The sequence below is a fragment of the Gossypium arboreum genome, chromosome 9 (genome assembly GCF_025698485.1).
Source record: "Gossypium arboreum isolate Shixiya-1 chromosome 9, ASM2569848v2, whole genome shotgun sequence".
NCBI classification, from domain to species: domain Eukaryota; kingdom Viridiplantae; phylum Streptophyta; class Magnoliopsida; order Malvales; family Malvaceae; genus Gossypium; species Gossypium arboreum.
In genome coordinates this window covers 85,808,057-85,835,835 of record NC_069078.1, presented here as the reverse complement: position 1 = coordinate 85,835,835, position 27,779 = coordinate 85,808,057, and the positions used below count along the sequence as shown (strand labels likewise).

General features: G+C 30.1%; 7 protein-coding genes across 7 annotated transcripts; 6 read left to right on the top strand and 1 right to left on the bottom strand.

Annotated features, from left to right (window-relative positions):
* The first annotated feature begins 5,343 nt into the window (after positions 1 to 5,343).
* Positions 5,344 to 6,847, top strand: LOC108456077 (endochitinase EP3-like). Its single transcript, XM_017754671.2, has 2 exons — positions 5,344 to 5,883; positions 6,260 to 6,847. Exons 1-2 carry the CDS (start codon positions 5,487 to 5,489, stop codon positions 6,664 to 6,666), a joined length of 804 nt encoding a protein of 267 aa, XP_017610160.1. The 5' UTR covers positions 5,344 to 5,486; the 3' UTR covers positions 6,667 to 6,847.
* A 2,072-nt stretch (positions 6,848 to 8,919) lies between these two features.
* Positions 8,920 to 9,980, top strand: LOC108456201 (endochitinase EP3-like). Its single transcript, XM_017754797.2, has 2 exons — positions 8,920 to 9,343; positions 9,457 to 9,980. Exons 1-2 carry the CDS (start codon positions 9,064 to 9,066, stop codon positions 9,861 to 9,863), a joined length of 687 nt encoding a protein of 228 aa, XP_017610286.1. The 5' UTR covers positions 8,920 to 9,063; the 3' UTR covers positions 9,864 to 9,980.
* Positions 9,981 to 11,351: 1,371 nt separating this feature from the next.
* Positions 11,352 to 12,183, top strand: LOC108455799 (dirigent protein 22-like). Its single transcript, XM_017754346.2, has one exon. It carries the CDS (start codon positions 11,426 to 11,428, stop codon positions 12,002 to 12,004), a length of 579 nt encoding a protein of 192 aa, XP_017609835.1. The 5' UTR covers positions 11,352 to 11,425; the 3' UTR covers positions 12,005 to 12,183.
* Positions 12,184 to 14,946: 2,763 nt separating this feature from the next.
* On the top strand, positions 14,947 to 16,756 carry LOC108455798 (endochitinase EP3-like). Its single transcript, XM_017754345.2, has 2 exons — positions 14,947 to 15,426; positions 16,059 to 16,756. The coding sequence occupies exons 1-2, from the start codon at positions 15,027 to 15,029 to the stop codon at positions 16,463 to 16,465; spliced, it is 807 nt and encodes a 268-aa protein (XP_017609834.1). The 5' UTR covers positions 14,947 to 15,026; the 3' UTR covers positions 16,466 to 16,756.
* A 1,857-nt stretch (positions 16,757 to 18,613) lies between these two features.
* Positions 18,614 to 20,555, top strand: LOC108455797 (endochitinase EP3-like). Its single transcript, XM_017754344.2, has 2 exons — positions 18,614 to 19,072; positions 19,924 to 20,555. The coding sequence occupies exons 1-2, from the start codon at positions 18,673 to 18,675 to the stop codon at positions 20,328 to 20,330; spliced, it is 807 nt and encodes a 268-aa protein (XP_017609833.1). The 5' UTR covers positions 18,614 to 18,672; the 3' UTR covers positions 20,331 to 20,555.
* A 2,512-nt stretch (positions 20,556 to 23,067) lies between these two features.
* LOC108455923 (uncharacterized) lies at positions 23,068 to 24,056 on the bottom strand. The gene is made up of 3 exons (XM_017754500.2): positions 23,632 to 24,056; positions 23,469 to 23,540; positions 23,068 to 23,358 (listed from the first exon to the last, which is right to left on the bottom strand). Exons 1-3 carry the CDS (start codon positions 23,797 to 23,799, stop codon positions 23,302 to 23,304), a joined length of 297 nt encoding a protein of 98 aa, XP_017609989.1. The 5' UTR covers positions 23,800 to 24,056; the 3' UTR covers positions 23,068 to 23,301.
* A 1,401-nt stretch (positions 24,057 to 25,457) lies between these two features.
* Positions 25,458 to 27,648, top strand: LOC108456470 (transport protein particle 20 kDa subunit). Its single transcript, XM_053019548.1, is given in 5 exon segments — positions 25,458 to 25,582; positions 26,472 to 26,553; positions 26,679 to 26,764; positions 26,856 to 27,105; positions 27,210 to 27,648. Coding segments are annotated over 4 exon segments (465 nt in total). The 5' UTR covers positions 25,458 to 25,582; position 26,472; the 3' UTR covers positions 27,258 to 27,648.
* Positions 27,649 to 27,779: the final 131 nt, after the last annotated feature.

The window sequence follows — 27,779 nt, the reverse complement described above, 5'->3', positions numbered from 1 at the left end:
GTTTATTAATTTATTAATTTTTTATTCCGTATCATTTTTTTATTTTAATTGAATAATTTGGAAAATTGAAAGCTTTACTAATTTAATTTTTGTCCAATGTTTTCACTCTTCCTTTCTATGATTGTTGGTTTAGAAAGCAAGTGAACCTATTTATGGACCAAAATTTTCACTCTTCCCTTGTATGATTTGTTAGTTCATTCTTTATTTTAAAGTGGGTTTGAAAGGTAAGTGAACAACTTGAGGGAGTATTTAATTTTCGACCAAACTTTTCACCCTTCCCTTGTATGATTTGTAGCTTCAAACTTGTTTAAAAAAGTGAATTTTGTATTAATTATATCATATTTTATTATATTATAATTGATGTCGTTTGAAATTTGATCATATTGTTGCTTTCCAAGTAGATTCCAAATTAACTATATCCCTCTAAGCTTGTGGATTGGCGTCGCGCCCTATAAACTACATTTTTTACAAAATTTAATTACATCTGTTTAAAGTTGGGTTATTTGTTTAAACTCGAAATTTCGCTTAATATTTAAAAGGTTTTGGATAAAAATATTGATCTCGAAAATCGATTTGAGTAAAAATAATATGTTCATTTAAAGTATGAATTGGGCTTGAGTTTCAATATTCCAAAGCTCGAAACCAACAAGTTTGATTCGTTTTTTAAGTTTATAATATATAATGTTGTTTACTGTATTATATATACTATCCGTAAAACTATTCATAATCCCTTCCTAACCCTTAAATAGAAAGATAAACATATTTTAATGCGCTCAAATTCAAATTCTCCTGCTTGATAACAATATTAATGCCAGTCAAGCTAATCTTGAATATTCTATATTAAAAATATATTAAATTATTTATATTTAAAAATTAAAATAAAAGAAAATTTATATAATGATAATAAAATTATATATATCATTACTAAATATTAAATAAAAATAATGCACTAAAAAATTATAAATTTAATATAGACAGGCCTAAACAGCTTAGATATCATGAAGGTGTGTATTAATACCTTAAACATACGTATTGATACCTTAACTTTCTAATTTATGTTATGACTATTGACTTCCCTATATATCAACACTTCAAGTCTAGGCATCGATACATAACCTTTAAATTTGCTAGAAAATCCCTTCCAAACACTTCTACATAAATTTGGGTTAATAGCATTTTATATCAAAATACCTTGAAAATCAAAATTAACAAATTCCATTTTGATGCCAATTCCGCTGCCTCCCAAATTTTTTCATGATAATCCTCCTTGTATATATATATATATTTGTAATTATAATATAATTATACCGTATATTACTTATATTCCTTATTACCTGTCTCTAAAATTTTTAAGATTATATTTTGATCACTTAATTTTTAAAATTAAGTAATAGTCCCTAATGTTAATAAATTATTATATTTTTATTCCTCGGCTGTTAATTTTATTAAAAAGTATTGTCACACCTTAATTCAAAAGGTTAATAGCTAATTTGGTCTTGAGATATAGTTAAAAATTCATTTTGATATGTTATTAAATGGGAGGATGTATTACAACAGGCTGATCGGCTGATGGAAGAAGTGATAAGAGTGGAGAAGCTAATTTGTTGGAAAAGGCCGAGCTAGAGGTGGTTTAAGATCAACACCGATGGTGCTAGGAGCAATGTGACTGGTGCAGCAACAACTGGGTGTGTTGTACAAAATCATGAAGGAGTATGGATTCTTGGAATTGCAAAGAGTACTGGTAAATGCTCGATTATCGAAGCTGAACGTTGGCGCGTACTGGAGGGTCTCCAACAAGCATGGGATATTGGGACGAGAAAGGTGGTGCTCGAGACGGACAGTTTGCTGGTGGTTTCTCTGCTTAAATCGCAGCAAGGAATGTATGGTGACAATACTTTGGTAAGAGCCATTAAAAGACTGATTAAAGTTAGAGTGGTCAGTGGAAGTACATCATGTGTATAGGGAGGCCAATAAGGTCGTCGATGCGCTGGCTGGTATGGCATTTTCGAAACCCATAGGAATATATAGATTTCTGCAACCCTAGGATGAAAAATATATCAATTTAGTTTTGGATAGAGTTTTGTCGACCATGGTGTGCCCCTATATCATTTGTTCTCAACACTTGAATGAATTTTATATTAAATATCTTACTTGGTTTTATTTTATTTTAGTATAAAAGATCCTACTTAAAATCAGAATATTCTGACCTTTTCGAAGTGGATTCCATAGTAATTCCATCCCTCTATAGTGACTTAGTGGCTCATAAAGTTAAAATCATGAATCCATTTTCACACAAGTGGATATTCTTTTGCTTACTTTATTTTCCTCACTTGCTATCTATATTAACTCATTTCTTGCACTAATTTATTTTCAAAATGGGTAATATTTTTAATTTTATTTTAATATTTAGAATAAAATAATTTATGGCAAAGAAGAGATAATTAAAATTTTTAATTTATAATATTTTTATAATTTTTGGAATTTTTCGAAACTTGATATTTTTTTAGAATTTTTAAAAACATAATTAATTGTTGAAATAACATATATGGGTTATCATATAAATGTTATGTCAAGTAAATTAATAGAGATTAGTTTTTCAATTTATTTTAATATGCTTTGACAAACAACACAAATTTAATTATTAAAAGAGATGAAAATTAAATAAAAACAATTTTTTATAAAATTAAAACACCAAATGAATAACAATTTTTTATAAAATTAAAACACCAAATGAATCATTCTATACATTTAAATTATTAATATATAAATATATAAATATATAAAATTGGTTTCGGTATTGCATGTACGAGGTGCAGGGTTTAGCGATGGCCGCCTATGGGCAGGATTGCAAGTGAGGTACAAAGCAGAGACCACATGGCATTTGATGATTAATGTTCTATTATATATATTTGAATAATGAATTTCTTGCATTGTTGGTATTTGCCTATTTTTAGTCTAACGGATTTAATTACACATTTTTATGAATGTATTTGAAAAGTTTCTTTATTATAAAAATATGATTATTAATTTTTTAAATCAATTTCATTTCTGTACTATAAAAATAAATTAAATAAAATTAGATTTAATATTTTTATAATTTTATAAATAAAATCTTTTATTTAAAATCCAACTGTAATTTAAAAAATCAAGATACTTTTTATTCAATAAACACTAACTCTATTATCATTTTTAATTATTTAATTTTTAATAGTAAATAATTAATTAATTTATTTAATAATAGAAAATTTAATTTAACATCGATTATGTTGCATTAATGCATTTTACTAACTTTAAAATCACCAATAGGCATACATAATAATTAATCAATGATTAAGGCTGCTCAGTGCCAAGAAAATGTCCTCAATTTATTATGAGCTGTCAGTTCTATATATGTATTTTTAAATAATTTTATAAAAAAACTGAAAGCTAGCCTAATAATAGCAGACATAAGATTGACTTTAACAATAAATATGAAACGTTGATAAAAAGAAAAGAAAAATCAAATTGAATCAGTCTTAAGTCTTTTTTTCAACGAATGAATTTGACTGACTTTGAAGAAACTATATATCCAATAGCCCCCTACCTTTAATCAACTTCGAGTGAATGGTTGAGAGGGTTTTTTCTCGTATTTAAAACTGGGGTAAGAGATCTATTAGAAGTGTTCAATTTAGTATGGGAGTTCGATTTTAGATAATTAGAATTATAGTGTGATAATATTTTAATTGTGAAAATTACCTTAGTTAGTAGTGCGGGTAATAGTATGATACCGTAGTTGCGTTTGATTAGTCAACTACTATGCCGAAAATAGAAAATTTGCTTTCAACACATCCCCGGGGAATACAAAAGAGTGGCTGATTGGATGGCTAAATTTATAAGCAGGAATTATGATGAGATGCAAGTATATGAAGAGCCCCAAATTTTATTACGGGAACTTCTCGGGGCTAATATTGATTCCATGGTTATTACTTCTAACTAATTTGTTGTTATTGTATTTGCTTCCTAATTGTTTCTTGTTACCAAAAAGTCTTTTAATTAAATTATTAATGTAATAATACCAAAAAAATTATTTATCCTATATTATTATAATAGGAGACATAAAATTAAAATAATTTGTATAAAATTAAATTTAGAATGATGAGTAAAATTTTTATAAAAATAAGACATTTTTAAAATAAGTAAAAAAATTTTCTTTCTATTTTCTAAAATTAAGTTATAGGAGTCACTAAATATTACCTAACATAGCATTAATATATATATATATATACACACACATGAAGTTGTTATGAATTAGGTCTGCTCCTGAATTGATTTTCTTTTCTTGTTAAATCTCCTTTTTCTATTAAAATTTGAAAATATTTTTGCATTAATACTTAAAATTTTATAATTAAATAAAATAAAATTTAGTTATTAAATTTAATTTGAATAAGCTTATCAAAACAAATTATACTAGTGACCTAACTTTTGAATAGTTTAAACAAGCCATTGGTGTTCACCATAATTTATTTGAGTTTGATTTGAAAAAAAAAAAAAATTCTCTAACTCAACTCAATTTTTATCTAGTCAAGTTCGAGCTAACAATTGAGCCGAATTCAATTTTAGTACTACACTGCTCGAACAACTCGTGAGGTTTATCGAACATTTCATTTTTAATAGAGATTTTAAACAATATGTTATTTCCTTAATACATATTATTAAATATTAACAGTAAGTTTAACTATCAAGTTGATTTAAAACTTAAATACATATAAACTTAATCAAACTTGAGCTCAAGCTTAAGTATAAAAATTTTAAAATAAATTTAATTGAACTTGAGCCAAACTCAAACTTAAAGGTAAATCATCAATTAAATTGAAACTTAATATCAAGCTTTGAATATGGGAATTTAAAATTAAGAAAATTAATTATTTGTTGCTTAACGGAACAAATTAGGGATAAAAAGTTGTATGTTAAATTAGAATATCATAATTTATGAATTTTAAAAGGTTAAATTATTTAATTTTTTCATATAAGTGATAAATTCACAAGGTTTGAATCAATGTATAACAAATGTTTGATAATAGCTTAATCAATCATTTTAAACCAATCTAAATATTATTTATGAAGATTTTGTTTTATAATAAATTTTAAAAATTAGTCATGTTACTAGTAAAATATAAATTTAAGTTGTTAATTTTAGTTAATTTATTACAGTTTACTAATTCGATAAAATAATAAAAGTAGAAGTTTCAATATGTACGACCCAAGAAATTTCTGGTTGCCTTCCAAAGCACACCCGTCGTTCTCATGTTGACTCGTCAAAGTTTGGCCGGTAAGACCCGTTGTCTTCGTTCATGCCTTGCTCAAACAAGCAAGCTCTTTTCTCCTTTTGCCCACACAAACTCCTTATTGCTTTCCTTGCCCTCTCTTAAATCTATAAATAACTCCTAAATATCCAGCAAATCTCCATATCCAAACACACAATTTCAATTCCAGCAGGGAAAAAAAAAATGGCGACTTCCACCATGAAAACAAGCTTCATAGCCATTATCCTAGCGGGAATGGTTGCTGGAATGGTGAAAGCTCAATGCGGCAACACTTGCTCGGCGACCGAGTGTTGCAGTCGGTTCGGGTTTTGCGGGACGGGAGGCGATTTCTGTGGAGTGAATTGCCGAGGGGGTCCTTGTGTTAACAATGGGATCTCCATAGCTGACATTGTTACGCAGGAATTCTTCGATGGGATATTGAACCAGGCGGCTTCAACTTGTGTAGGAAGGAGCTTTTACTCGAGAGGGGTGTTCCTTGATGCTCTCAATTCTTTCACTCAGTTCGCAAGGATTGGGTCGGTTGAGGATTCTAGGCGTGAGATTGCTGCTTTCTTTGCTCATGCTACCCATGAAACTGGAAGTAAGCATCTCTTTTTACTCTTTAATTTTCTGATAAAAACCTGTCGAGACACGTCCGTTATAGGGTTTGGAGTGCCTCTGTTGGGTTTTATTTCAAATTTTATCTTTCAACTTTGTTGAGAACATGAGGAGGTGACTGGCTCACAAGGTCATTTTCTTAATGGGCGAAGACACGCCTTCTCTGTGCGCTCGTAACCTTCTCGAGCTCTCAACAGAGTCAAATGCCAAATGTGTTGAGAGCTCCACTTGACTAATTCCGAATTTGAAGACTTCTTTCCGAGAAATAAAAAAATCCCTCAACAAAACTTTATCGTGTTGTTGCATTATTTAATGCTATATATTTTCAATAACAATATTTATGTTGTTGTTGCTTACAGGTTTCTGTCACATTGAAGAGGACGGTGGAGCCTCAAAGGACTACTGTGACGAGACAAAAACCGATTATCCATGCAACCCAAGCAAAGGTTACTACGGTCGTGGACCACTGCAACTAACATGGAACTACAACTACGGACCAGCCGGTTCCGATATCGGGTTCAACGGCTTAGACGCACCGGAAACCGTGGCCAACGACCCTCTTATCTCCTTCAAGGCTGCCATTTGGTTTTGGATGAACAATGTTGCAGGCGTGATGAACCAAGGGTTCGGGGCCACTATTCGAGCCATTAATGGAGACCTTGAATGCAACGATGTGGATCCGACTAAAGTTCAGTCTCGGATTAACTACTACACTCAATATTGTAGCCAACTTGGTGTCGCTCCTGGTGATAATCTCAGCTGCTAGAGTTTATTCCATTTATTTATGTACTGAAATTTGCAGCTTTAATTTTCCTTACAATAATGTTTTACAAATATCGTTTTAGGGAAAATGAGATACTTGGACAGGTAAGGATAAATTTTTCCAAAAAAAAAAAAAATTTAATGATAAAGAAAAGTCAACAATAAAATACTTGGACAGGTTTTAATTTCCATTTGTTGTTGTTCTCAATTATTATTATTATTTGGTTACATGATTTTCACTCGTTGGATCTATATCATTTGAAGTTGCAAGTCAAATCACATACTCAATTAAAAAATTAAATAAATATTAAACAACAATTATTTTTTTAATTTTTAATACATATATTTCAAAAAGACAAGCCCATGGAAATCTCTGAAATCCTCAAACCACGGTTTAATGTTAATGAACCAATGGTCAAAGCGAGACCATCGATTTTCTTCCAGACTTTTAAATGTTTCCTTGTCGACAAACTCAACAAGGAAGTGATTGCTTGAAAGTTTCTTAATGTTGATGTCCAGATTGCTTATCGTCTTTATGTTCTCCTTTAGCCATTCCATATCGTAACTACTACCCTCCATTCCAATTTGTATTTAGCAAATTCATTGATTACAACCTCGAAGCTTTCTTCGTGGTTCGGTTGTTAAGAAAGTTTCTACATGACGGCTTTTCAACATCTTTACTCTTCAAGAATTTTTCTGGTGCCCAGTTGTCAGTTTGCCTCCATCCATTACCTCCGTCCCATCAACCTTCCTCCAGATATATCATCTTCCACGAAATCTAACCATATTGACACCTATCTGGTTCTCAATCCACATTCCATTCAACTTTCTGATAGCTTTCATCGCCTGTTTTACATGCAAATCGAATAAACCCGAATCTCTTCCTTGTCAAGGTTCTCTTTTTTGGAATGAAATTAGTGTCCATGGGTACTCTACCGTGAAAGATGAAGATCTTACGCAGCCATCTCCAATGCATACTTCTTGGTAGACTGTTAACGAAATCTGAAAACACCTCATTTCGCAGAGAAGACATCCCAGTAGGTGATGACTAATCTCGTCACAGTTTATGGGTGCTAATACGAAGTCGTGTGCATGGATCAATAATAGCTATGAATGGTAAATTATCAAATTTTAAGTCACTTTTTATTAACTTTTAGTATTGAAAAACCCTACTTGTATAACATTAGGAAGTGAATATAATTTTGGTAAGTCGTATTAATTTTGATTAATTGGAAGAAACCATCAGGCATATTTGCATTATATACGTATGGAAGTAGTGACATTGTAATAATTATAGTTTGTGTCAAGCAAATGTGATAATTGATCAGGATGTTGACCAACTCATGTGATTAATAATTAATTTTATTAACTTGAATTTGGCATATATATATATATAAAACATTTTTTCCTTTAAAAAAACAAAAAAGCTGACTTTCCTAAAGTCAGAAGTCAGTCAAGCCCGTTAGATGGAAATCCTTTTCACTGGAAAAGTAAGCCATTCCCATTTTTCTTTTATTTTTTATGAAGGTGTCAACCTTTTACTCAGTATATGATTTCATAATTTGTTTGTTTATAATTTCTTGATTGTTGTCTCTATCTCCTTCTGTAGTGGTATTTATATATTTATATGGGTATTGTTCAATGATATGATATGTTAGGAAGGCTTCATGTATATAGATACGTATTTTACTCTAGACTCAACATATGTTTATATGATTTTATGCATATGTAATTTCATAGGAGAGCGAGTTCATTAAAATCTGACCCAAATTCATTCGAATTTTAAGCTAATGATAGTAATTATCCTAACATATTCATAATCGTATTTAAAATTTAAAAAAATCTTTATATGATGTAATTATATTTTATCTAAAATAAATGGATACTATAAACATAAAAAATAATTATATATATGCACAACCAAAAATATATATTAAGTTTTTTTCATTGTAGCCTTTGATGTTAGCTTTAAACTTCAACACCCTCTCTTGGGGTTGGAGAATACAATTTATGTGGTTTTAAAAAAATTTGAATGAAGTTAGATTCATAATTGTAAATAACCCAATCATCTTTGTCCGATGGATTAATTGGGATAAATAAATATTATGTTAAACATTCAACTTAAAATTAATTGAGAAAGGGACAGATGCCCAACTTGAATATAAAATGGTAGGCAATGCTTAGGAGATCATTATTATGAAAGGTTGAATTATCTAGAACAATAAGTTGTTATCATGACCCAAAGTTTAAAAGTCTTGAATTTAGGCAAACTGGAAATCCTGCATGTCAAACTTGAAATTTTCAAAACAAAAACATTGATGCCCTTTGTGGCCCCTATAAATAACTCTTAACTATCACCCACTTTTTTCACATCAAATTTGGTTCAATTAATATTACAAATATGTTATTTCCCAGTATGTGGAAGGGTCTAGTAGCCATTTTTATGGCCGGAATTATCGCCGGATTGGTGTCGGTAAAGGCTCAAATGGTGGCTGATATAGTAACAGACCAGTTCTTTAATGGAATTTTGAATCAAGCAGATGCCAGTTGCGAAGGGAGGAATTTTTATTCAAGGGCTGCATTTCTTGAAGCTCTCAATTCTTTTACTCAATTTGGTACAGCTGATGATACTAGGCGTGAGGTTGCTGCTTTCTTTGCTCATGTCACCCATGAAACTGGACGTAAGATTTCGACTACTCTATTCCTATTACAAACTTAAATTACGATCCAAAAATCCTGTTTTATATATCATGATTACGGATATAACAAATGTTTGAACATGCTACCTGTACAGATTTTTGCTACATAGAAGAGATAAATGGTGCAACCAGGGACTACTGTGATGAGACCAACACCCAATATCCATGCAACCCTGATAAAGGCTACTACGGTCGGGGTCCGATCCAACTATCCTGGAACTTTAACTATGGACCAGCTGGGGAGAGCATCGGGTTCGACGGACTAAACTCACCTGAAACCGTAGCCACGGACCCTGTTATCTCCTTCAAGACGGCCTTGTGGTATTGGGTGAACTTTGTTCAACCGGTTATAAGCCAAGGGTTCGGGGCAACGATTCGAGCCATTAATGGGGCTATTGAATGCGATGGTGGGAACCAAGCTGCGGTTCAAGCTCGGATTAATTACTATACAGAATATTGTAGCCGGTTTGGTGTTGATCCTGGACCTAATCTTTCATGCTAGAATTTTATTTATACTTTCTTGTTTCGGCTACTTAATTCTCAGAAACTAAAATAAAGAGACTTGTGTACGACATGAAGTCAACATTAGAGCATCAATAAATTATTTACTTGGGGATTATCTGATTTGGTTGGATATGCATATCTCAGTGTTAGGTTTTTTTTTTTTTTTATAAAAGAATATTATTAATAAAAAGTATTTTTAAAATCATCAGTTTTTATGTGAAAATTACACTCAAGTCTTAATTAAAAGTTTGTAATCAATTGAATTTTTAAAATGTAATTTTTCGTCAAACCCTCTTAAAATATAATTTTACATCAAAACCTCTATTATTAGGTTATGGCATGGTGATTGATGTAGCAACTGAGGTGGAGAAAATGATGACTTAACAGTTCATGTGTTTGATATGGAAAAAATGTTGATGTGGTGGCTTGATTGAATTTAAAATTATTGATGAGAGTTTTTTTATTTAAATCTAAAAATTATTGAAAATCACCTTTCTTGTGGTTGGAGGTACAACTCATGTTTATTGGAATGAAACACATTTTATGACTAATCATTTAACTCTTCGAAAAGCAGCATCTGTGGTGAGGGGATTAGTTGCTACCGATGGTGGATACCTTAATTATGACCTAGAAATTATTAAAATATTATAAAAATTTTAAAGAATTTTTAAATATATATAGAAAAATTACAAAATGTTATAAAATTACAAATATTATACAAAAATAGATTAATATCATAATTATATATGAAGTTTGATTTAATGTGTGATTTAATACATAAACTTTGATTTTGTGCAATTATACACATGAAACTTTGATCATAATTCAAATATATAAATAAAACTTTGATTATGATTCCAATGTATATATAAAATTTTGATTTTGATTCAATTTATACATTTAAAGAAAAAAATACTATTATGGGACGTTTATTCAAGTTTCATTACTAGTTAATTTATAATATTTTTCCTTTCACTATTATAGATATATCAATTTATTTTATATTAGATAAGTATAATCATTTGTCTATGCAATACGTAAAATGATTTCATATCAATAATGATGGTAGTGATTTGTGATAATCAAATCAAATCAAAATTTATGTATAAAATTACAAATTATTCCAAAGTTCGTGTATAGTTTCAGATTTTCCTATACAAAATTATAAAAGAAATTATATAAAATTAGGGATAAAAATCAAAATATTTATATATTGCATACAAAAATAATTATAATTATCTAATATAAGAAAAAATTGACTTATTTATTTCTTTAAAGGTATATAATTGAATCAAAATTAAAATTTAATATATACATGTGAACTACAACTAAAATTTTATATGTATAATTATACTAAATTAAAATTTATGTATTAAATTAAATAAAAAAATTATATATAATCTTGAGATATGTGGTAAAAATTATATATAAAAAAAATTGAGTGCGTTCACTTTCTGCCAAAAACTTGAAAGGCCCCATTAACTCAATATATAGTGCAAGTGTCCCCTATCTTAGTTCGCCTACATTCATCAAAGTCCCGAAATCTCTGTATATTTCAACATGCCTAAAACCTTCTCAAAATTATCTTCCTCTACTTTCTTCTTTCACTTTACTTTGCTCTTCTTCTCTGCAACCTCTAGTGGTTCCTTCTCCAACATTTTGTCTACCAAAAAGTTCGGTCTCAAGCGAGAGAAGCTCACCCATCTTCACTTCTACTTCCATGACATAGTTAGCTCACGAAACCCAACCGCTATCCCTGTCGCCAGCTCCGCCTCGACCAACAAATCCCATACTGGCTTTGGCGTTGTCATGATGGCCGATGACCCTTTGACGGCCGCACCCGACCCCAACTCCAAGCTCGTGGGAAAAGCGCAAGGGATTTACGCATCAGCAGCGCAAGACGAAGTCGGTTTATTAATGGTAATGAACTTGGCTTTCATGGAAGGCAAGTATAACGGTAGTTCCCTTAGTCTATTGGGGCGGAACACCGTGTTCTCGAGGGTAAGGGAGATGCCTATCGTCGGCGGTAGTGGACTTTTCCGATTTGCACGTGGATATGCTCAGGCCAAGACTCAAACATTGGATTTAAAAACTGGGAATGCAGTGGTGGAGTACAATGTCTATGTCTTCCATTATTGATATGATTGACTGGCAATTGGCAATGCCTTGGAATTTGTTTTGTGGACTATTTTCATTTCCTTCGATTCTCTCTTTAGTATTCTTCTGGTTATAATAACTTTGTATGTGCTTTTGGATTGGACCACCTTATGTTTACTGTTTTTCCATTTAAATCTCAACATCTCGTAACATTATGTTAAGGATTCTTGGTCTTTTTTTCAATTATCTTAAAATAGCTTGAATTAATTTATATTTATTATAAATTTGATTTAACAAAACAGCTCGAACTAATTTACAATATTATAAAATTTAATTTAACGAAATTCATCAACAAATTCATGTAATTTTAAATATAAAATGTATATTAAATTTTAGTTCAATTAGCATCAACATTTAATATTATTGTTAAGAGAACATTGATTCAAGTGGGTTAAAATACATTATTTTTTATTTAAGGGTTGGGAGAAGAGTTATGTGTAATTTTAGTCCTTATTTAAAAGAAATTAACATAAAATTTAGATTTTTTATTATAAAATCTAAAAATTCACTAAAAATAATCAAATAATTTTCTATTAAAAAATACTTTTTATATATTCCATTTCCATCCCCAACCTTTTGCGTTTACCAATGGGTTGAGCCCTCACCGCTTTAAAGGAAAGAATAAAGGAGGGTCGTTCATTCTGCTCTTTCTTTATTATTCCAAGAAGAAAAGAATTTCTTTTTTAAAGAATAGCTACGAATCAACTTTAGAAAAAGGCAAAATGAGATTTATTTGTTATTTTAGTTTTTTTTAATTTTTAATTTATGTTTTTATCAAATTATCTTAAAATAATTAAAAAATTAAATATTTTTAATTTTATTGACGTGATATATATGTGAATGACATATCAATATTTAATTAATTATTTTTAAATTAAAAATTTTAAAATATATAAAACTATTTTTAAAAATTTTAAATAGTTAAAATTAGTAAAAAAATTGAAATTAATTAAATGATAACAAGTGGCAATCCACGATATGTTACATCAACAAAGTTAACAAATGTTAACTTTTCCATCTATTTTAGGTGATTTGATAAAAATATAAATTTAATGATTAAAAGAGGCGAAAAATTAAATTAAAGACTAAAATAACTTTTTTTTATAAAATTAGAAAGAAAAAAATCATTATGCTAAAAAAAGTAAAGTGCAAAAATAATCATTAAACTATTAATTTTTAATTTCCTCATTAAACTTTTTAATAGTGGATTGAAATTTTGAGGTTTTCCAACTAATTTTCAAAAAGTTCCACCTGCGTACTTATAATTTGAGGCCATTAAATTAATAGGTTTTGGTTTTGTTACATTTTGAGTATTGAAACATTAAAGAAATTTAGGGTAAATTATTATAATCCCAAATTAATTTATTCAGGGTCACAAAAAATAATTTAGTCCACCGTGGTACAATGGGCATTTTATTTCGGGAGGGGGAACATAGTTTCATAAATGTTTTCAGAATTGCAGCAGATAGCTGACTATATTTATTTTCGCAAAATTTGATAGTTGAATATTAAATGGGGTTACTTAATAACCTATATAAATTTATAATTTTTATTTTAATGATTTAAATTATGTTTTGATTATCAAATTAAAAAAAAATTAGGATCTCAACCTTAACATGTCAAGTAATTGTTAGTATTTCCTTCTTTTTCTTTGATATTTTCGATTTTTTTTATCTAGATTTTGTTGAAACAAAGTGTTTAACATCTCGCCTTCCTATTTGTTGAAATGGTCAGTTCCATCAAGCAATTTCATCAAAAAATTTATATTTGACATCATTATCTTCGTGGGCGACGAGCTTTACGATTAGAAAATAAAATTCCTTATAATTATAAGTGTGTAATTACCAACATAATAATTATATTTTCCTATAATTCTGAAGCACCACTCTAAAAAAATTATGGACAAAAACAATTAAGAACGATTAGTAATTACTTCATAAACTGAATTTGCCAAACCCTAATATCAACTTAGTTTTAACTTTATCCTCTTAACTAGGCAAATTATTAATTGATTTTAGTTAATCCTCCACCATGCAAATTGCAAACTTTTTATTATTAAGGTAAGAAATTTTTTTAGAGAATTATAAGAGAAGGATAAAGCCCTAACAGCAATGTGATTTATACTCAAGCCACATCTGAGTTGGTAAACACATTAGCCATCAGGCCAATAAACGGGATTTATTAAGCTAAGAATTTTCGTACTAATTAAGTTGTCTCTACTGTAATAAACTCTTTTAAGTAAGTTAATGTCACCCATCAATCGTCTCAGCTCAATTAAAAATTTATCAAAAATCTATTTTTTACGATATAAGTTATATTATCAAACATTCAACTTTATTATTTCAACTAAATAAACATCATTTAATCCATTTTATTTTGTATAATCACATATATTTTAATTGTTTTATTGTCCGAAACCATACTTTTATTGCATATAAATTGTAAAATTAATTATTTGGTAAAAAATTTAATCAACTTGAACAAATTTTTTGACTCCGAGATGGATAATAGTTTGAATAATTCATAACAACATTTAGCAACATTAATTCACAATTTGAAATATCATTCATATCAGCGAAAAGCATCCACCATATGTGAGTAAGACCAGATGTATCCATTGGATTAAGAATAAGTGAAGGCATTAATTTAGAGAATAGTATTGAGAAATAAGTTACAGACTAATTAAAAAAACATTAATTTATTTAAACTAATAAATTAATGATTTGACTGATTCAATCGCTGCATCTAAAAATGAAATGTATATCGAAGTCAGACCCATCCCACGTCCCTTTCTGGAAACTCTGGCAAAGTACTATGGTAAAAGTTTTTACTAACCTTTTCTGAATAAAGCTCAAGCTAGAATTGCAATTTTTTCATTCGCCATACGTTTAAAAACTCTATAAATATCAATTCATCTCACGCCATTATTCTCCATCCACACACTATTTTCCCTTCATTCTTCACTTCGAAAAAGAAAAAAAAATTATTCATTTATTTTTCCAATATGAGGAAACGTTTACTAACCATTCTTCTAACAGCGATTTTTGCCGCCGGAGCAACGGCGGTAAAGGCTCAAAACTGTGGTTGTGCAGAAGGTTTATGTTGTAGCCGTTGGGGGTATTGCGGAACCGGCGATGACTATTGCGGCACAGGGTGTCAACAGGGTCCTTGTAATGCCCCGCCAGCTTTGAACAATGTTTCGGTGGCGGATATTGTTACACCGGAGTTCTTTAATGGGATATTGGATGTTGCGGAAGAGACTTGTGAAGGGAAGAATTTTTACACGAGATCGGCGTTTCTTGAAGCATTGGGTCCTTATCCTCAGTTCGGAAGAATTGGAACTGTTGATGATTCTAATCGTGAAATTGCAGCTTTCTTTGCGCATGTCACGCACGAAACTGGACGTAATAAGCTCCTTCTCTCTTTATTTTATATTTTTCTTATAATTGAGTTTACATTGGAGGATTTAATACTTTGCATGCATGTAGGAAGAGTTACGTTGCCGTACGTAGAGTGTAATCGAGACTAATGGAACTGAAATTTTAAGACAATTGAGATTGATTTGAATTTCTCTCTAATTCAATCAAATTTCATTTTTAAAATTTGGTCTGGATTCCAGATAAGAATCAAGTCGACTATTGCATTAAGTTTTGGGGTTAATTAAGATCTTTCAAAAAGAATTTAGTGTTGAATGAAAATTTTTAAAAACATTAGAGTCTAATTAAAAATTTTAAGGATTTAACTAAAATTTTTAAAACTTTTGTGAAACTTAATTAAAATATTTTAAGATTTTAAATAGCATAATTACAAATTTCTAAATTCTTGAAGGGTAATTGCTCTTACATTCCGCCCTTAAGCTCTCTATTAGATTTGAATGAGCTATTTATCTGGTAAAATTTCAGAATATATTCTCAATTGAATTCAAGCACTAATTCATCTTTCTAAATCTTGAATAATTTACAAAGGATTTTTATCTACATGAGTGTATGCTTGTTTCATCATTATTTCCTAGTAATTAAGGAGCAAAATGATGCAGATTTTTGCTACATAAAAGAGATAAATGGCGCCTCTAGAGACTACTGTGATCAAAACAACGATCGATATCCATGCAACCCAAACAAAGGCTACTACGGCCGAGGACCGATCCAACTATCCTGGAATTTCAACTACGGACCAGCCGGCGAGAACATCGGGTTCGATGGACTAAACTCGCCTGAAACCGTCGCCACCGACCCAGTTATTTCCTTCAAGACTGCCATCTGGTATTGGGTCAACTTTGTTCAACCAGTTATAAGCCAAGGGTTCGGGGCAACCATTCGTGCCATTAATGGAGCTCTGGAGTGCGATGGTGCAAACCCAGCCACCGTTGAGCGACGGGTCGAGTACTATATCGATTATTGTAACCAGCTTGGTGTGGATCCAGGGCCTAATCTAAGATGCTAGATTTCACTTCGAATCTGTGTTGAGTACTTGCGAAACTAGTTTTTAGTTTGCTTACAATTTGGATGAAAGAAAAAAATGTTAATCTTATATGAATGGATTGCAGTTTAATTTAATAATACAGATAATTTGGTTTATCATACATGGTCTAGGTTTTATACAAGGTCGAGATGCGGATGTTCGGTAGAAATTTGATATCGATTGGTGGATGTAATAAGTGTTTGGCTGCTATGATCGTGATTCTCTTTTAGTTTTGTGTCATTAAGAAATGATGAGGAGGTTTATTTTATTTTATTTTTTGGAAAATTCTTCAAAATATTTTCTTGACTTGGTGGAGGGCTCAAGTGCTTGAAGTTGAATAAAGAAATGACAAGTTCAAAATATCTCGTTGGATCGAATTGTGAGTGATACATGATTACTTACCAACGGGACATGAGCATCCATCCTTGGTAGGATTTGAAATCATGCCCTTAAATGGCAACATGGATCAAGAATGCTACCACTTTATCAAATCATCATGTATGTATATGGTCTAATTTGACGATGGACTTTCACTCTTTTGATTCCAGTACATCTTCAAGCATCCGCAAGTACTAAGGTTGTTCATAGAGTTAAGAGATAAAATCTCGATTAAAGATAATACCGACTCATTATAGGTCTATTGATTCCCAACGTTTAATACTTCAAAGACTTCAATAAAAGTAGTCGGTCTCCCCTCAACAATTACAAAATATAACAATTATAATTATGATCATATTTTTTTTTGAAGTTACAACAATCACAAATCACTACAAAAATTGCATTAAATAACTACAAAATTGCATTAAATAACTCAACAACTAATTAAACTCAAACTAACTATAAATAGAAAAAATCTATGAAAAAATTCACAATTTACAATAAGGTGAGACTTTGAACTTCTTAAAAAAAAATCTCAAAATTTTCAATCTTGTCATTGAGTCAAAGCTTCACTACTATTTTTTTAAATGTTTGAAATAATTTTAAAATTACATGATGTTTTGTTTATATGAAGAATTATATTTTAAACACATATAATTTTTATAAAAATTAAATTTGAGTGCAATTACTTATATAATTATTTTAATTCTCACTTTCCTTTAAGAATTGAAAAGTGTAATCAGAGTGTTCTAATTATACTCAATTTAGTGAGATTCACTAATTACAATATTAATTCCCTTGTATAATTACAAGTAATTACACCTAAATTTAATTATTAGGTGACTTTTATAATATCTTTATAGTATGTTTTTAAATTTGATATATATAATTGGTGTCTTAAAAATAAATTAAATATATATGAGATAAATGAACAGAATATTTTGACATAATAATTTTGGAGGGTTGAGTTTGACAATGGTAAACAGATATGACTTTTTAAATAACAAACCTTCAGCACCAAATAATTCCATGGTTAGATAGCAAATAATTTTGACCACCAAATATAATATATATATATATATATATATATATATAAAAGCCCTCGTCATTAATTGTGACGGTGAATCGACTTAACTCAATCTCTCCAAATATTTAATGGAAATGACTTTTCTACAAATATGTGTTTTTTTTTAATTTTTATTGTTTTAATTTGGCTTAAATATTAAAATAGCCTTAGTAAAATAATTAAAAATTAAAAATTCTTCCACCAAAAAAGAATTCTCTTTTTTAAAGATTTTAAAATTATAAATTTGATTAAAATCTAACCATCATGCCTACACATATCCCTTTTAGCAATCAATATGATTGTGCTTATATTCTTTCTATAAAATGAATTTTGATATTATTTTATTACATATAGATTGTAAAAAATTAATTAATTGAGTGCACGCATTATACATAAATTTAATTATTATGTAAACAAATTTAATGAACTTAAACAAGATTTCTGAGCCAAAGATGGATACTGGCGTTGAATAACTCAATAAAGTACTTTTTAGTAGTGCTAATCCTCAATTCCTCGTCGTATCATTCATATTAGCGAAAAGCATTGATACGCGCACAAAGTCAAAGTCAGACCACTCGCCCACGCCACGGCCCTTTCTGGAAACACTGCATCTCAAATGTTTGACTTTTCAGTTTTCAAACGCCGCCCATTTTAAAACGCTATAAATATCAGTCCATCCCACGCCATTATTCTCCATCCACACAGTATCACCCCTTCCATTCTTCACTTCGCCAAAGAACCCAATATGAGGAAAGGTTTACTTACCATTCTTCTGGCAGCGATTATTTCCGCCGGCGCAACGGCGGTAAAGGCTCAAAACTGTGGTTGTGCAGAAGGTTTATGTTGTAGCCGTTGGGGTTATTGCGGAACCGGCGATGATTATTGCGGCACAGGGTGTCAACAGGGTCCTTGTAATCCGCCGCCAGCTCTGAACAATGTTTCTGTGGCGGATATTGTTACACCGGAGTTCTTTAATGGGATATTGGATGTTGCGGAAGACAGTTGTGAAGGGAAGAATTTTTACACGAGATCGGCGTTTCTTGAAGCATTGGGTCCTTATCCTCAGTTCGGAAGGATTGGAACCGTTGATGATTCTAATCGTGAAATTGCAGCTTTCTTTGCGCATGTGACGCACGAAACTGGACGTAAGCTCCTTCTCTCTTTGTTTTTTTCTTCTTATGTTTGAGTTTACTTTGGAGGATTTAATGCTTTGCATGCATGTATGTATGAAGTGCTGTGTTGCCGTAGAGTCCAGACTAGTTAAGCTAACTTGTAAGAAGCTCCAGCTTCACTGGAAATTCAAGGCTCTAAACTCTACTTGAGTTGGATTGAATTTCATTTTTCAAATTTAATCCTGATTCAAGATGAAAACTAAGTTGTTTAAGCTTTTTAGTGGCGGAACATGTATGAAGGTTTGTGCTTAATTAATTTTTTTATTATAAATTTAAAAGTTTAATTAGGATTTTCATTTAAATATAGGGTCTAATTAATTTTTAAATTGAGGAAATTAATGAGAATTTTCATACATTTTAAAGAGTTTAATTAAAATTTTTAAAACTTTTGTAGATTTTAATTAAAATATTTTAAAATTTTAAAATATTGAAGTTGGATTAAATTAGTTCCTCAATTATAAAGAATTAAATAAGACCAAATTGAAACAGAGTTAATAATTACGATTTAAAAACATCATTTACTATTTAACAAAGTTATTTATGAAAGCTTGTTATGATTTTGCAAACAAATATTTTGTTTGAAGTTGAATAGTAAATGAAAAATAATTTTAATCTTATTTTAAATAATAAATGTTAATTTTGTTTTAATTTAGCTGTATTTAATTTTTTAATAATATATTAATTAAATTAATCTATTTAATAATAAATTAATTAATTTGATGAGGGACTTCCTATATACATTCACGTTTAAAAATTGACGAGCATAAGCTTGTTTCATGGTTGTTTCATAGTAATTAAGCAGCAAAATCATTTTGTGGATACAGATTTCTGCTACATAGAAGAGATAAACGGGGCCTCAAGAGACTACTGTGATGAAACCAACACACAATATCCATGCAACCCTAACAAAGGCTACTATGGCCGAGGACCAATCCAGCTATCCTGGAATTTCAACTACGGACCAGCTGGCGAGAGCATCGGTTTCGATGGACTAAACTCGCCTGAAACCGTCGCCACCGACCCAGTTATCTCCTTCAAGACCGCAGTCTGGTATTGGGTGAACTCTGTTCAACCAGTGATAAGCCAAGGGTTCGGGGCAACCATTCGTGCCATTAATGGAGCTCTGGAGTGCGATGGTGGAAACCCAGCCACCGTTGAGCGACGGGTCGAGTACTATATCGATTATTGTAACCAGCTTGGTGTGGATCCAGGGCCTAATCTAAGATGCTAGATTTCACTTTGAATCTGTGTTGAGTACTTAAAAACTAGTTTTAACTTTGGTTACTGTTGGATGACAAAAAATGTAATCTTATTAAACAGAATAATTTGGTTTATCATACATGGTCTAGGTTTTATACAAGGTCAAGATGTGGATGTTACTTATCGTGGAGTGAATTTTTAGTTTTGGGCCGGCCGCTCCCCCCATTTTGTAATTCATAAAACTTTAAATTAATAATGGTACAATTAATACCTTAAAAATGATAAAAAATTAATTTAATACCTTAAAAATTATAAACTATTTAATTTGATCTTTTTTTGGTCACCGCGTTGAAGGTGACAGCTTTTAAAATTGACATAATAGTAATTTTAACCCTCAACATTTATGAATTATGTCAATTTAGTCTTAATTCTAAAAAAATAACCCTCAACGTTTACACATTGTGTAATTTGATCTCTTTTTTTTTTTTTAAAAGAGAATGAGCAAAAGATAAAATTATTATCTTGAATTTTTTTGGTGTTTCTATTTTTTTGATATATTTTCAATCAAATTTAGTGGATAAATTTATTTTTTAAGTTTTTAGGTGAAAGGGTTACAAAAAAAACTACAAAAAGACTAAATTATACAATGTTAAATGTTGAGGGTTAAAGTTACTAATATGCCAATTTTAAAACTGTCACATTTAGCTAGATGGTTGCCAAAAAGATAAAATTAAATAATTAGATGACTATTTTATAACTTTTCATAATTAAATAAATAGAAAATAAAAATTAAGTGACTACTATTGCAATTTACCCTAATACATATAATGCATATAACACGATGTTAAAAGGAATTATATAATCCTTCAAAACATTTCCATGGTTTTTAAGGACATAGTGGATGGGCTAGAACCCATTACAGTTATTAAAATGTTTTAAATATTTTGAATTTTTTTGTTCATTATTATGAATTTTCACACTTTAAAACCGTTAATTTTCAAGTGAAATTTTTATGTAAAAACTTTGTTTTTGACATAAATTAAAAATTTTAAATATCAATTACATTATAAATTCTTATTATATATCTCCTTAACCTTTAAATAGAAAGATAATATATCTCCTTAACCTTTAAATAGAAAGATAATACATTCCTTCCCAACCCAGATCTGCAACAATATTAAAGATTTAATAAAGTATAAACTAAAAGTTAAAAAGTTGTAAATATAATGAAGTTGAAGAATCATTTTATGAATTTAGCCTTTTCATCGTTTCCTATTCCCAACAGGTACATGTCCCAAGAACATCATAAAATCAACCAAATTAGTATTATAGAAAAATCCTACAACGCTTAGCTTTCATAGTTTCACCCACTATCAAACGAGTAAGTGTTTCAAAAACATCCAATTTAGTTTTTTAATGGTTGAATTTTGCTGTTAGCCCTCAACTTTAATTTAATCCCTATATTTTTATAATATGATAGTTAATAATTTCATTAAATTCTGTTAATGAAACAAACATATCATCATATGCATCTTATCATTTAACTAGTAATTTTCACGAATTATTAAAAAACAAAAAGAAGCTAACTGATAGATGTTACGTCAAGATTAAAATTTCAAAATTTAAAAAGTATAAGAAAAAATGATTTGATTAGAAAATATAAACTAAATCTATAACTTTATGCATAGAGAGTAGTAGCAAAATTTTATACTAACATCTGCGTCAGGACTAAATTACAAAATTCAAAATGTACAAAGTCTAAAATTGACCAATTTGAAACGTAAAAGTAAATTCTGACTTTTTTGTCCAAAGATTAAAAACACAGTTGTATGTTTCACAGTTCGTCTATATATGGATTTACTTGAGTTTTGAGTTCAACTACATAAACCATTCACTTTCAGTTTAACCATTTTTTAGGCAAAATTTACATGGTTACTCAGCAAAACTGAGATGCTAATTCAAATCTTAGCATCTATTAATACATCTAAAATAAAACAAATAAATTCCTCTATCCACTGAGTGTCACATGAATATATGCCCCCCACAAATATACTCAACTTTTTTTAAAAGTTTTCTCATATATATCGATAATCATACCCTTAAACTCATCCCCAGATATGTATCAGATACGAAGACTGAACACAAGTACTTAAGAAAAAATGAAAAAATCCGAACAACAGCATGTATATCCACAACAATTTTAGCTATTACATCTTTGTTTTTACCTATATGCATAGTGCCCAAATGATTGCAGATGACATCAATTCTTAGTGGCACAACCACAAACCACCAATGTAAAATCACTGTCTAAATATATGCATACATTTCTATATAAAGTTGTACTTAATAATTGAATCATTAAGCATGCAGTAATGCATATTATTAGAGTTTAGTAATTGATTGTGTTAAATGAGAAAGATTGAGAATCTCAGGAAACATGCAATTGATGGTTGAAAAGTTAAAACCCTTCCCATAAATTGTAAGTGACAAAAAGAATTCGAACTGTCCAAATCCGAATTCACCAAATCGAACATCTGAAGTTGAAAAAACCCGAACCCTAAATCTACCCATCAAAACACATAATAACCCAAACCAGATGCAAACTCAAAATAACATGATCGGAAAACAGCTGAATTCGACTCAATCAGGACAGAAAACACTCAGAATTCAATATGATCTGAGCTCAAAATGGCCCAACCCGCAATCACCCTTTCACCACACAAATCTCCCACACCCTAAAGAAAGGGCTATTGGAAAGAAGCCATGGGTTGTATTAAGAAATTCTTATTGACTTATTTTGCAGATAATCACAGTACTTGTTCCAATTTGTAGCAAGGAATGGTAATGGATGTTAAAAGTGGCTCTAAGTACAGTGGATAATGAATTAGCTATCATGAGATTATCATAATTAATACTACACGATCAACATTCCATCCCGATTCACATAGCTTCAGGAAACTTATAAGAGAAAACCCAAACTTACAAAATAGTAATATCAGACATTATTCCTCTGTTTTACTATCAGTTTTCTTCTTGTTGCCGTATATCAATCCATTTTCCTGCCATCCATTCAGGAAAAAATTCGAAAAATAAGCTTTAATTTTAATGAATATTTGAAATAAAAGCAAAAAAAAAAAAAAGAAAGAAAGAAAGGCATTTAATCAAACACCTGGGGATCAGGGATTGGTTTTCGTTTCTCTATATAGCGATAAGGATCCGAAGCTGCAAGAGCTGCCCTTTCCTAATAAAATCAACAATAAATCCTTTGTTTAAAACGAGGAAAAAAAAGGAAAATTAAGTTGGATTTGGGTGAATTGATAGGGGGAAGAAACCTGTTGCTGTTTTTTGAGATCTTGAGAAGGTTTCACCCAAAGGAAATAAGCGAGAGTTCCAGCAACAACCCAAGAAGCTAAATTGGCACCTCCTCTAAGACCTCCCATTGAATTACCTATGAATGATCTCAAATTTCCCACTCCTCTGCTCCAACTGCTCCTCCCCATGCTTGTCCAAATTTGAAGATTGTTTCTGGTTTCCTTCTTTCTGTTCAATTGGATTTTTTTTCTTAAATATGTTGAATGGGTTTAAAGTTTATATATACTGTAATAAAGAGTCATGAGTTGAAAAGTATAGGATGTGGCCTTCCTTAAAATAAGATACATATGTATATGTATAAACCCTAAGGTTTAGGATAAAAATCACAGGTGATAGATATTTTAAAACCAGCTTTCGGTAGAGTTGGTAAAGGTTATAACTTATCATGGGATTATCCGACCTGATTCAAGTTGGGCTCAAATTTGTAAAAAAGAAAAATACTACTGTGTTTTATGGTTATGATTTTGTTATTATTTTGTTATATTGTATAATTATTATTTTATTGTTAATTTTATTATTAGTTTAGAGGTATTTATTTGTTAAATTATATTTATTTTAATGTTATTTAAATATAAATATATTTTTAATTTATTTTCATTTAGTTGAGAAATATTTATTTTAATATTTTTAATATATTTAATTTATTATATTTTTTAAATTTATTTTTATATAAAATAATATTATAAAAATTTAATACGATTGGACTCTTGTTTTAATATTTTTATTCAGTTTAGGCTTAGATAAAATTTTAGACTTATATTTTAAGTTAATTGTAAACTTAAAATTTGTTGAGAGCTAACCCAAGCTACTATCATCTCTAATAAAGACTAAAGTTTTATGTATTGGAGTAATTAAGTTCAAGTTCAAGGGTAATTAAGAACCCTTGCCCTAAAATGAAAATTTTATATTTTAACTACTTTAAATTTTGAAAAGTTAGACTAAAATTTAATTTAAACTATTTAAAATGAAAAATTGTTTTAGAGATTATAAATTTATAAGTTGATGATTGAAAAGTTTATATTTTGTCTCTAATTTAATTTTAGTCCCTCCAAACAAATTTCAACTCGGTGATGTTAGATAGATTCAATAGTAATTAAAAATGAAAATCGATTAAAATTTCTAACTATTTAAATCAAAGTTATTATTAAAAATAAGTAAGTGATTAAAATGTAAATTTATTAATAATTTAATAATTTATCCAAAAATTATAATTAAAAAAGGTAAACTACACCCTTAGTCATTAAATTATGGGTAAGTTTTCATTTTGGTCACTTAACTAAAAAAGTTACAATTTGGTAATTGAACTATTCAAAAGTATTCATTTAAGTCATTAAACTTTTTAAAATCAATATTGTATGACTTTCCCTATTCACACAGTTTGTTTCAGTCGAAAGCTTTTTTTCTCCTTCTCTTCTACAGTTCAATTTTTTTCATGAAATAGCTTTAGACGTTATGAATATACGAACCAAAATTCAAACTATTTTTTCTCTAATCTTGAACACTGACTGTCAGATCGACTTGGATCTAAAGTATGTTCTTTTACTTGTTGATGGGTATTGATTCACTATATTGATCGCGAATCATCGCTTGAAGCTCGCTATCAGAACTTTAAAAAAAAAAAAAAAAAACTTAACAACTCAATGGCTTAAATGAAAACTTTTGAATAGTTTGGTGATCAAATAGTAATTTAGTTTTAGTTAAGTGGCCAAAACTAAAACTTACCCATCTTTTAGTGACTAATGGTGCAATTTTACCTTAAAAAAACTACCATACTAGAGAGTTCAAAGGCGTTCGATTCGAGTCTGCTGTATTTGCTTTGAGTTTTTCAAGTTTCTGATTTTGAGATCGGAGTTCCACCTCTGTTTCCCTGCATTCCTATTGTTTCCACTTCCTCAAAAATCCTGATTTCAGGTTTGCATCAATTACACTGTTACCCATTTTAATTTTTTTTCTTTGGTGTATACATATATAATGTCCATGCTATATAGTTATGATTTGGGTTGTCTAGATTCAGATTCATATTTTTGATTAACGTCGCAAAGCTTGGAAATATTTCAATCCAATTGCAGCTTCTCGCATGATAACGCTTCCCTGATATGTCTAAACTGATGTTCTTCTTAGCGGGAATATAACCCAAAAAGAAAGTTACTTGTGTGATTTTGATGTTTCATTAATTTTAAAAAATCACTGTACCTTTATCTATATTATGGATTTTCAAAATTTCTTTTAAAGAGTGGATTTTGGGTACAATTGTGCTTTTACCTAGAACCTTTTGAACTCAACATTCATTAAAGCTATACAGATAAAAGTGATACAAGTTGCTGCGAAGGATAATTTCTCGTATCTGCTATCTCTACATGTGCGCACACCATCACAAATGCCACACTCAAACAAACAGAGACAATATAATCTATGTATTGATGACCTCAAGAACCAGGCTTTAATCCATAGTCAATCCTATTCCCAATAAGAGCAGTTGACAATTGAATCCAATCGTTTCCATTGTTTTTGTTTCAATAATACTGCAAAAAGAAAGCCTCAAAAATAGTGGGGTCGTTGAGTTTATTGATCCTTTATCTTAGGCATAGTCGGTTCTATTTCTTAACGAGGGCATGGAAAGGGTATATAACTTATAGGTAGAGTGTCATCTTGATAAGTTGGAAGTCATCAGTTCAAGTCTGATTACCCTTTTGCGTGTTCTTTGGTAAACTTCTACGATGTATGACACATTCTATGTACCATATGGCAAAAGTTTTTTTCTCCCTTTTTGACGTTAGAATTGATCTTCCCATACCTCAAGGATGACAACTACAGCTTGTTTTATCATCGTGAGCCGAAATGACATCCCAATATATGAAGCTGAAGTGGGTTCTGCTGCTAAAGTATGATGTTTCTCCACATCTTTCTATGTATTTATTCCTTAGACATATGCTCATATCAAACACTTGCACTTGAGTCTGAATTACAGAGTTTGTTTCCGTTCCACTGACTGAATCTCTCAATGCAGAGAGAAGATGCTGCTCAGCTGCCACAATTCATATTACAAGCAGCTCTGGATATTGTTCAAGATCTTGCATGGACCACTAGTGCCATGTGAGTTCTGTTTTTCACAATACATCAACGTTAGTATATTCCGGGTAACTTTAGAAACTTGTGCTATATTTCTTTCATCATACTGTTGCAGGTTCTTGAAAGCAATTGACAAATTCAATGATTTGGTGGTATCGGTTTATGTTACAGCTGATCATATCCTTAACATGTACTGAACTGACTCGATAACTTTCATTGTCATTTGAGTATCGCCTGTTTCTAGTTCTAAACCAATCCATTTCCTTCACCTCCTCATACGTACACGATTTATGCTACTTCTCGACTCTCGTAGCGATGATGGAATCAAGAGCTTTTTCCAAGAGGTTCATGAGCTTTATATAAAGGTAACCATTGTTCCCTGCTCCTGTTAACTCATCTTCTTAGCTATATGAAGCACGCTCATATCTGACATTGCCTGATCGATGTTTTCATTATCTGGTAATTGCAGAGTCTTCTTAATCCACTCTACTTGCCTGGTTCCCGCATTACATCATGACATTTCGATACAGAAGTTGGTGCTCTTGCAAGAAAATATCTCTAGGCAAGCAATTTTTTCTGTTCAAGAAGATATCGAGCTTAATATAAATTCTTAACGTGTTCATAATTCGGGTTATATTCTCATCTTTTTTATTCATGCTATACCCTTTTTAGTTATTTTTCTCATGTTCGTGTCGTGTCCTATTATTTTTCGTTAGTATAGTGTGAAATCGTTTCATGTTGTAACGGGATGACGGAACGGAACATGGAAAAGATAGAACTGGGTAACTTTCAACGTCTAAAAAGGTATCCAATGAAGATGAACTTGTAGTATTTGACTATTTTATTATTACTATAAATTAATGAATTCCTATTAAAAATAGAAAATAGATCAATAATTGGATCCAAAACTTTTAAATTCGAGTTTGGATATTTTAGTTGTTTTTTTACTAGATGAATAAATTTTAATTTTGTTTTGAACCAAATTTTAATTAAAAAATAATAAATGTGACAAAATTTTAATAATAATAATTTGATTTAA